Genomic DNA, 9,930 nt, shown 5'->3' with positions numbered 1-9,930 from the left:
ATTATTATTATTATTATTATTATTATTATTATTATTATTATTATTATGGCTGTATGATTATTCCTGGAATTTCCATTGCAGTATAACTCCCATTTAAGAAGGTTTTAATGCAATAAATGCAGCTTAATAAGAATAAATATTTAATACAATAAATTAAATTGCATTTAATGCAATAAATGCAAATGCCAGAATCAAGATAAAATTTCAGTGAGATAAAATTTTTTTAGGTGATGGGGAGTTTAAAAACTGGGGGGTTTTATATAATTTATATATAAATTATTTCTATAATAACTTCCCTTTCCCTTCAGGCCCCCTGGTTTTGGGACACACGACAGTGCTGGTACAATTACCCTTTCCAGGTAACGAGAGGAAACCCTTCCTAAATTCCAACTTTTTTGGACAGTGTCAGGTTTTATTTTTTGTTAATGTGCTGGATCAAAGCCCTGACATTTATGTCTTCACATCCTGGTCAGGTTTGGCAGCAGCAGAGTTTCCTCAGACACAACTGATTCATTCATTTTATGTTTATTTGCTGCTGAGATTATTAAAAGTGTGTGTTTGGGGGGGAAAAAAAGGGATAAAATCATGGTGGTGATTTATTTATTTGCTGTGTAGAGGCCAACCAGTCTGTTCCACAGCCTGGTTTTCCTGCTCCAGGGGTTGTAAATATTGACAAGGGAATTTACTCCTTTGGAATAAAGCTCCAACACACAACTGTGGTTGTGTGAGTAAAGCCTGGAGTGAGACCTCTCTTGCTTAAAGCTTGTTGTCACTAAACCTTTAATCATTTAACTCGTGCCTCAGCAATTCTGGAGTGGGATGGGAGAGGAGGAAGGAGAAAAAAAAAAAAGTGATTTTAATGTAAATTTTAAGGTGTGTTTTGCCTTCTAACTGTGCTGTCTCTGTGTTGCAGCCTCTAACATCCAGGCTTTATTATTACTATATCTTGGAGCTGGCCTTCTACTGGTCCCTCATGTTTTCTCAGTTTACAGACATTAAACGGAAGGTGAGACGAACCAAAATTGAATTAACTGCTTACCAGCCCAAATAATAATTAATAATAATGAGAACAGCAATAAAGAGGACTAACAAAAAAAATGTAATTAAAGCTAAATCATTATAATAACTCTTTCTTCCTCATTTCACACCTTTGTGAGCCTCCCTCCTGTTGTAATAACTCCCTAAATCCTGGGGAAAAAAGGGAGGAACAAGCCTGACCTGCAGCCCTGGTGGATCCTGGAGTCCCTCTCACCTTCCAGGGGAAAAGAACAGGATCACTCAATACCTCCCAATCAAAAGTTAACAAACCAACTGCCTAAAAATAGAACTATTTTTTAAAAAAAAAAATAGAACATTTAACCAGAAGGCTTTCAAGGAAACGAGCTGCCCCCAAAGCAGGACCTTTGCTGTAGCTGCTGAGCAAATGGCAAACCCTGATAATAAATGGGTTTTTTGAGGGTGATTTTTCATCTCTGTGTGTGTGCAGCAGGTGATGAGTGGTCGCAGTTGCTCGGATCTGATTCTGTTCCAGGGTTTGGCTCCTTGTTGCTGCTGCTGGAGGGCAGCTCCCAGTAAATCAGGGGGGTTTATTTCTCCTGTCCCACGAGCTGCAAAGCAGCAAATTGTCCCAATTCTGTTCAAAAAAACCCCAAAAAACCCCCAAGTTTGCCTGGGATTATTGTCAGTGGTGAAATATTGGCAGGTGAGGCCCTGGGGGATCTGGTGGAGCTGCAGACAGGGAGTGATGAGCAGCCTGTGGGACGGTGTTTATAATGTTTAATTTTGGCTTTAACGAGCTCATCACGTTCCCCACTGCAGCAGGGGGAGGCCCAGGGCCACGGGAGGGTTGGACCCGGGGGCTGAGCTGGAGAACAGCCCTGAGTATTGTGCATTGGAGGTGTTTTCTGTAATGAAGAGCCCTCCTTCTCCCTGCTGGGTTATCTGGTGCTCTGTGCCCGCTCTGCCCCTGGCAGGGTTTGATCACTGGCAGCAGCACTGAAATCTGTGCCAGGAGCTGAAAGCACGAGTGGTATCAAAGCAAAGGGAGCCAAAAATAGGGGCCATGTGGTGTCCTGTCAGTCACTTCAGAGGGCTCTGCAGGCTGGGGGTGTGCTCCCTGTACCTGCAGGAGCACCAAAGCTGAGAGACCTTTCTGGAATCCTCCGTGGTGATGGTGGGCGTGTGATGAGGTGGAGTCAGAGCCCAGGCTGAAACAACCCCATGACCCCACTTTGGTGGCACCTTTGGATTTTTTTTTGACAGCCAAAGGGTCTTTATCTTTGTTTTTTTTCCCCCTTCCCTGTTTCCAGGACTTCCTGATCATGTTTGTCCATCACTTGGCCACGATTGGGCTCATCACCTTCTCCTACATGAACAACATGGTGCGGGTTGGGACCCTGGTGCTGTGCCTCCATGATGCCTCAGATTTCCTCCTAGAGGTGAGTTCCCTGTCAAACCTCTGCACCCCCAGTGCTGCTGTGATCCCAGGGGGACAGGCTGACATTCCCACATTCCCCCCATTCCCGATAAATGGAGTTAAATGTGCCATGAAACCCGGGCTGCCGCTCCTGCCCTGGCAGCTTTTCCTCCTGGCTGCCTCAGAGCTGAGGGTCACAGAATTCTGGAGTGGTTTGGGTGGGGAGGAACCTCAGAGATTGTCCAGTTCCACCAGGCTGGGCTGCTCCAAGCCCAGTCCAACCTGGCACTGGACACTCTCAGGGATGGGGCAGCCACAGCTTCTCTGGGAAATCATTCCAGGGTCTCACCACCCTCACAGGGAGGAATTCCTTCCCCATATCCATCCTCCCTCTGTCAATGGGAAGCCATTCCCCCTTGCCCTGTCACCCCAGGCCCTTGTAAATAATCTCTCCCCATAAGATCCTATATAATAACAAATAACTATAATAATCCCTAATTGTTCCAAACTGTACGAATGTGACTGAGAGTTTTTCGAAGCTCTCCAGCCTGGTACTTCCAGGGGTGCACAAAGGGAATAATATTCCTGTGTCTCTTGCCTCTTTTAGGCTGCAAAGCTGGCCAACTATGCCAAGTACCAGCGGGTGTGTGATGCTTTCTTCATGCTCTTCGGGGTCGTGTTCATCGTGACACGGTTGGGCATTTACCCTTTCTGGTGAGTGAGGTCCTGTTTGTTCTCCCAGTCCTCCCAAGCCTTTTTGTTTTCCTCCCAAGCATTCCAGCCTGTCCCTCTGAAGCTGCAGAAGCCCCCAAGTGCTGATTGGGGCAGAAGGTTCCAGTAGGAACATGAGAAACCTTTCCCCAGTCAGCTGAGGGAGCTGGGAGAAGGCACCAGAATCCCTCTGCTGAGCAGTGATGACAGAGCTCGTTAGCTAGAGCAGAGTCAGCCAGAATCTGCCCTGAGAGGCTTGGAGGGTTCTTGGCTGCTCTTAAGGACTTTGAGAAATAATCACTCAGCCTCTTGAGGTGATTCTCACTGGGGTCTGGCTCAGCCATCGCTGCAGTTTCTCATTTTTATGACACTTGTGTCCTCTCCTTGTGTCGTGACTTCTCAGAGCCTGAAATTAGGTCTGAGGCTTCTGGAGAGGTAAAACCCTGGATAAATGGCTTAGAGAGAATCATCCTCTAATGAGATTCCCTCTCACCTCAGCAGGTCAGGCTCGATGAGGTGCTTCTGTTAATGAGCTGTTGTCCATTTATTGTCCCTGGTGAAAACGCATTTTCCTGCCTGTATTTATTCCCCAGGCCATGGGCAGCTGGCATTCCCGTCCTTTTTGGGTGCCTGGTGGGCAGAAACCATCCTTTCACTTTAGGATCAAGGGTTGCAAGTTAAAGCTCTGGCTTATTTTCCAGTAAATGCACCAGAGGAGCCTGGATGAGGAAGAGCTTTAATTCTTATTTCTTTGTAAGCTCCTTCCAGGGACAGACGAGAGAGCTGGGGTTGTTTTTGCAGCTCCTGTCTGTCATGAGGGGATGCTCTTCCCTCACACCAGTGTGCTCAGCATCCTGTAAATCTTTAATGTGTTTTCCACTGGCTGTAATGTCATTCCTCAGCTTTCTGGAGGATTCTGGCAGCAGCAGCAGCAGCAGCCCTGCAGACCCCTGGGCTGTGTCACTCCACGTGTATTCCCTTCCCTGATTAGCCATATGAAACATCAGCAGATCCCTGGAATTGCATTTAATTCTTCCATAAACCTGCTAGGAGTGAAATATTTCTGGGAAGTGCCTTTTTGGGGCACTTTTTGGTTCTTGTTTGAAAAGGGCTTGTTTTTGCTTCCCTGGTAAAATGTTAAAAGCTGGGTGAGAATTAATGATGTCGTTAAAGGTCTCTCCATACCTCCCTGCACCATAAAATCCAAAGTGTTTATTAAATTACTTAAGGGCTGGCAATAACTCCCAGCAGCAAGAACAGCAAAACAGCAAGGAAAGAAACACAAAGCTTGGGCCATAAAGCAGCTTTGAGGATTCCTTGAGGAATCTGTAAAACTCTGAGGGAAGAGAGGAGCACCCAGGGAAGGGAGGAAGGCCTACTGGGAACAGAATTCCTCTCTGATCACAGAATCCCAGGATCATTTAGGTTGGAAAAGCCCTCCAGGATCACTGAGTCCACCCTGTGCCCGATGCCCACCTTGTCCCCCAGCCCAGAGCCCTGAGTGCCACTTCCAGGCCTTCCTTGGACACCTCCAGGGATGGAGGGGACTCCAAACCTCCCTGGGCAGCCCCTGCCAAGGCCCAACAACCCCTTCCATGAAGAAATTTTCCCTAAACTCCAGCCTGACCCTCCCCTGGCACAGTTTGAGGCCATTCCCTCTCATCCCATCCCTCATTCCCTGGGAGCAGAGCCCGATCCCACCCGGCTCCAACCCCATCAGGGAGCTGTGGAGAGCAACAAGGACCCCCCTGAGCCTCCTTTTCTCCAGGCTGAGCCCCCCCAGCTCCCTCAGGAATTCTCCAGCCCCTTCTCCCTGTGCTCCAGCCCCTTCCCCAGCTCTGGACACGCTCCAGCCCCTCAATGTCTCTCTTGCCCTGAGTGCCCAGAACTGGGCACAGCCCTGGGGGTGCAGTGCCAGCACAGGGGGACAGTCCCTGCCCTGGGCCTGTGCCCACATTATTTTTGATCCAAGGGTGAGGACAGCCCGGGCAGGAAGGTGTTAACAGTTGTTTTTGGTGTCCAGAGCAGCCTGACATCACTTCCCAGGAAGTTGTTATAAATAAACTCTCGTGCTCTGGAGAAGGAAGCTGGCAACAGATCCCCCCAACTGCAGCACATTCACATGTTGTGTTTGCTGCTCAGTTCAAACCTTTCTAATCAGCTCCAGTCTTGTCTCCTGGCTCTGGCAGGAGCACGAGCAGCAGCTGCTCAGTGAGACACAAACTGTTGTGCATCTGGCCTGGCATCTCCATGCCAAGCTGGAGGCCCTGGACCAGCACAACTGTCACCCCTTCCCCCCCCCTCCAGCCCATCTGAAACGTGTTCCTGGCTCTCTCCCTCTCAGGATTCTGAACACGACCCTGTTTGAGAGCTGGGAGCTGATCGGTCCTTACCCCTCCTGGTGGCTCTTCAACGGGCTCCTGGTGACCCTGCAGGTCCTGCACATCATCTGGTCTTACCTCATCATCCGCACGGCCTCCAAGGCCCTGGTGAGGGGCAAGGTAAGGCTGGGGGTGCCCTTGGGGGGCTCCTCTTTCCTACAAACCTTGATAAAGGGGCAAGGTGAGGCTGGGGGTGCCCTTGGGGGGCTCCTCTTTCCTACAAACCCTGATAAAGGGGCAAGGTAAGGCTGGGGGTGCCCTTGGGGGGGTCCTCTTTCCTACAAACCCTGATAAGGAATCCTGAGAAACTGGGGCCCTTCAGTGGGGGCTGGGGCTGGTTCTCGAGGGACCTGCATCAGGAGTCCTGCAAGGAGAGTGATTTTTTTTTACCTCTGCAGTTCCCAGGTGTGCTCAGGAGGCTTCCTGTGTTCTGGGCATGCAGGGAAATAAATCCATTTTCTAGCATGCTCAGATGTTTTAATAGTAATGGTGGTGGCAGACTTTGTTAGGTACTTTGGAGGTTAAGGTGGTGACAGGCTCTTTTTTGAACTACAGGATGAACACACAGGATGTTTTCCAACAACTTCAGCTGGTCCTGGGGATGTGCTGAGGGTTGTGCACCTTCACCTGTCAGCACAGACACTGAGCTCCAGCGTGGAGGGAGAGGGTTCTCAGGGATGCAGAGGGGTTTGCTGGTTGTCAAAGAACCACAGGATGGCCTGGCTTGGACTTCAAGATCATCCAGTTCAAGGCCAAGGTCAGATGGGCCTTGGAGCACCTCAGTGGAAGGTGTTGGAACTGGGAGTTGGAACTGGGTGTGATCCTTCAGGTCTGTTCCAACCCAAACCATTCTGTGATTCTGTGAAAGAGCAAAAAGCTGATTTAGGAGGACGGATGCTTTTTCCAGTCAGGTTTTGGTGTTCTGAGCCGAGTTTCCCCTCGTGGCTCTGCGTTATTTTGTGGTTTTGACTTCAGCTGCCCCCACACAGGGATTGTTGACTTCCAGAAATGTTTCTGTCGTGGTTGCCCGTGGCAGGGACTGTGGGGGAAGGCAGGTTTTGGGAGTCTGAGCTCTCCCATCTGTTCCCCACAGCTGCTGCTGCAAATGCCTGATTTTTCTGCCTCTGGAGCTGTTTCTGTATCCTGAGTTCTACACCTTTTTCCCTTTCCTTGGTTCTCTCCTGTCCAGGTGACCTAGCCAGAGAAAGGACTCTAAGCTCTGTCTTCTTCATTCTTTTCTCCTTTTCTCTGTGCCAGATTGGAGCTGGACAGTTCCACCCTTTGCATGTAAGTGTGACCTGTGGTTCTCTTTGTTCACTGAAACACGGCCAGGACAAAAGCAGGGCTCTGGTCTTGGGGCTTTGGTGCCTTCTCCTTCTCTCCCTGCTCCTGACAAAGTGCCAAAACTCAGTTTTTTCCAAAGGGCAGAGCAGTGTCCTGGGGTCTGATCTTACCTGCTGTCACCTGCCTGCATGACCTTCACTCTCTGCTTTTACACACACACACACTCTGATTTCTGTCTTGGCTCCTCGAGGGGGAGAGGACAGGAGAAAAATGCTCCTGTGTGTGAAAAGGAGTAAAACAGTCCCTTATCCCCCAATAATGGGGAAAAATTCAAGGGATTTCTGCTTCTTCCCAGTGACCCTTTGAACTTTCCAACACAGCAGGAGACTGGGGGACAGATAAGCAAAAGTTCTGGCCACAGGGCAGAAGCCAGAACATCCAGCAGGGCTCCTGGAGATCATTAACTTCCCCTGGCTTCCTGCCAGAGCTTCCCTGGAGTTCAACCACTTCCTGCTGCTGGAGGGCCCTAACCCTGACTCAGAATGAAATCCTGGAATCCTTGGAAAGCTGTGAGCCAGGGTGCTGGCACGTGGAGCACACGAGGGCTGTTGGCTGCAGAGGCAGGAGGGAGGAGAGCGAGGAGCAAGAGCAGGGACTGGGGAGGTTTTGCCTCTGGCACCTGCCACCTCCCCAGGTGTGTGTTTGCAGTCAGGGCCGGGTTTATGGGCTCTTCCCTCTCCCTTCTGGCTCCACAGGGCTGGAATAGGGCCCTCCTGTGGCACCAAAGTCCTCCTGGAAAGGTTCAAATTCCCCCCCCCCCACCACGGATCAAACTGAGCTGGGTTTGCAGCTGAGGCATAACCCTGCTGGCAGATCTGGATCTCTGGGATGAGGCTCCTCCTGTTCCCACACACTGCCTTTGTTCTCCATCCTGCTCTCCCAAACAGGCCCCTGCCCCTCAGTGGGATCTCCTGGATGAAGCACACAGGCTGGTGAGATTGGGAGGTGCAAAGCAGTGATGTGATAAATTCAGCTGGTTAATTTTTAAAGCAGCAGAGCCTCTCCCCGTGGGACAAAATGTTCCCTCTCAGGCTGATAACGTTGCTGGGGCTTGGTCATTGTGCCCACTGGTGATCGTGGCATGGGAAAGTTTGGAGTCAAAACAAGTTGTTTGGAGAAATGGCCTTTTAACCCATCTAGAGTGGAGCTCTTGGAAGGCAAGGACACCCCCAGATCCGTGGTGTCCTCTGATCTGCTGAGAGCACAGAGAGCGAAGGGGCTTTCACAGATGCACAGTGTTTGGAAAATGGAACTCACCTCCCAGACTGTCATTTGCAGGGTCTGTCTTGTTCCTAATGCCATGACAGGATCTTCCTTGGGAGCTTGAACTGCTCCAGGCTCAAATGCAGGAGGTAGATGTGACTTTGAAGCTGGTTCATCACGTGGGCACAGCCTCCTAACCGCTGTTTTCTGTGCATTTTCCAACTCCCCTTCTCCTCTCCCGCCACCCAATTCCCACTGGCCACCTTTTAGGTGTCCAAGGACGACCGCAGTGACGTGGAGAGCAGCTCTGAGGAGGAGGAGGTGACTTCCAACAGCACAAAAGGAGTCTTCAGCACTTCCAGCAACGGCTCCAACCGCCTCAACGGCCACGTGGCCGGCGGCCAGTGGACAGGGGAGGAGTAAGGCCCTGGGCTTGGCCTTGAGCAAGCATGGACTTCTCTTTCAATTATCTAGTTGTGTTGAGCTCCACATTCCCAAGTGATCTTTAATCAAAAAAAAAAAACAACAACAACAAACCCCCCCCTTCCCCAGACACCTCCAGCAAAACCCGAAACGGGCGCAGCCCCGACCGGTGCGAGGGACGAAGCCGGGGCGAGAACACAGAGCTGCAGGTTCCACTTCAAGCCACTCTGTACTTCAAAAGTACAAAAAAACCAAAAACAAACAGCCCCAAGTTGTTGAACCCCAAGAGTTGCTGTTGATATCTGCAGAGGTGTCTTTTGTTTGCCACGGACTGGTTGGTTTTTCACTGGGATCAAACTCGAGGCGAGAGCGGGTTTGGACGAGGCCAGTCCAGAAGCACTCCAGGAGCCACTTTGGAGCAGGTTCCAGGTCCAGAAGCACTCCAGGAGCCACTTTGGAGCAGGTGCCACATCCAAACTGCCCTGGGGGAGGCAGAGGCTCTTTTCTCAGCCTTGAGCTTTGAACTGTGCTACCCCCAGAACTGCTGTCCTGACTCACCCCCGGGGTGCTGAGGAGGTCCCAGCTGCTCATCTCTGCTGCCACCAGGGACCAGGCCAGCGTCTGCTGCCTCTTTTGGTGCTGCAAACCCCTCTGAAGTCTTGACCAAAGCCTTCTGCAAGGGGTGGTTTATTGCCCCTGAGACAACCAGCACAATCCAGGCCTTTTAAATTGTTTGTTTGTTTGTTTTTTTCCCCCCTGTTGCAAATTGTGGTTTTTGAAGACTTTTCTAGACCTACTGGATCCAGTTGGCTGAGCTGGGATCAGAGGGAGGACCAGAACCCGTGGGATGGGTTTAACCCTCCAAAAAATGGGATGTTTTGGTCCTGTACTCCAAGACAGAAGGTGAATGTTGCTGCTCTGATGCTGCAGCTGTGGAGGAAGAACCCGGGGCTGGAAGAGCAGCCACACCGTGGGCTTTTGCTTCTCTTTTTTTTTTTTAACTCAATGGTACTTGGGGGCAATGGAATGGTCAATCAGGAGCAGAATTTTGGAAACTTCTCGACTCGTTACCATTTTATACTGTTGTTTACTCTTATCTCCGATTAAAAGTTGCTTCAGAACCTTGGGGTGACAGGTTCCACGCCGAGTTTGGAAGAACAGGGTAGAGGTGATGGGCCAGTGGAAGGTGCCCCTCTGGCCATGGCAGGGGGGGGTGGAACTGGGTGATATTTAAGGTCCCTCCCAGCCCAGCCCAGCCTGTGATTCTGTGGTTTGGGGGGCACCACAAACACAGCACCACGCCTGGCTGCTTTCACACGGGTTTTATTGGGCCCAGGGGGGCAAAAGGGTGGTTCCTGCTGCCCCCTCAGTCAGTCCCAGTCCTGGCTCAGCTCCTGGGGTTGATTCCAGTCCCAGACTGGGTGCAGGACCAGTCCCAGGCTGGGCTGAGTT

General features: G+C 50.7%; 1 protein-coding gene across 5 annotated transcripts in view; it reads left to right on the top strand.

The window, feature by feature from the left end:
• The window catches only part of CERS5 (ceramide synthase 5), an 18,872-nt gene extending 9,273 nt beyond the window's left edge, over positions 1 to 9,599 (top strand). For 2 of the 5 annotated variants that reach the window (XM_027668473.1, XM_027668474.1), the window contains exons 5-10: positions 309 to 359; positions 914 to 1,006; positions 2,310 to 2,438; positions 3,024 to 3,130; positions 5,472 to 5,628; positions 8,326 to 9,599. In XM_027668473.1, coding sequence (XP_027524274.1) covers positions 309 to 359; positions 914 to 1,006; positions 2,310 to 2,438; positions 3,024 to 3,130; positions 5,472 to 5,628; positions 8,326 to 8,478 — 690 coding nt within the window. In that variant the 3' untranslated portion in view covers positions 8,479 to 9,599. Of the gene's footprint in view, positions 1 to 308; positions 360 to 913; positions 1,007 to 2,309; positions 2,439 to 3,023; positions 3,131 to 5,471; positions 5,629 to 6,697; positions 6,796 to 8,325 lie in introns of all 5 variants that reach the window. The other 3 variants (XR_003531805.1, XM_027668476.1, XM_027668475.1) reach the window with 3 other exon arrangements.
• Positions 9,600 to 9,930: the final 331 nt, after the last annotated feature.

Source organism: Corapipo altera, unplaced genomic scaffold (assembly GCF_003945725.1).
Source record: "Corapipo altera isolate COAL_440 unplaced genomic scaffold, ASM394572v1 290, whole genome shotgun sequence".
Classification (NCBI taxonomy): Eukaryota; Metazoa; Chordata; class Aves; order Passeriformes; family Pipridae; genus Corapipo; species Corapipo altera.
The sequence above is the reverse complement of the archived record's forward strand: the minus strand, read 5'-3'. Positions and strand labels throughout refer to the sequence as shown.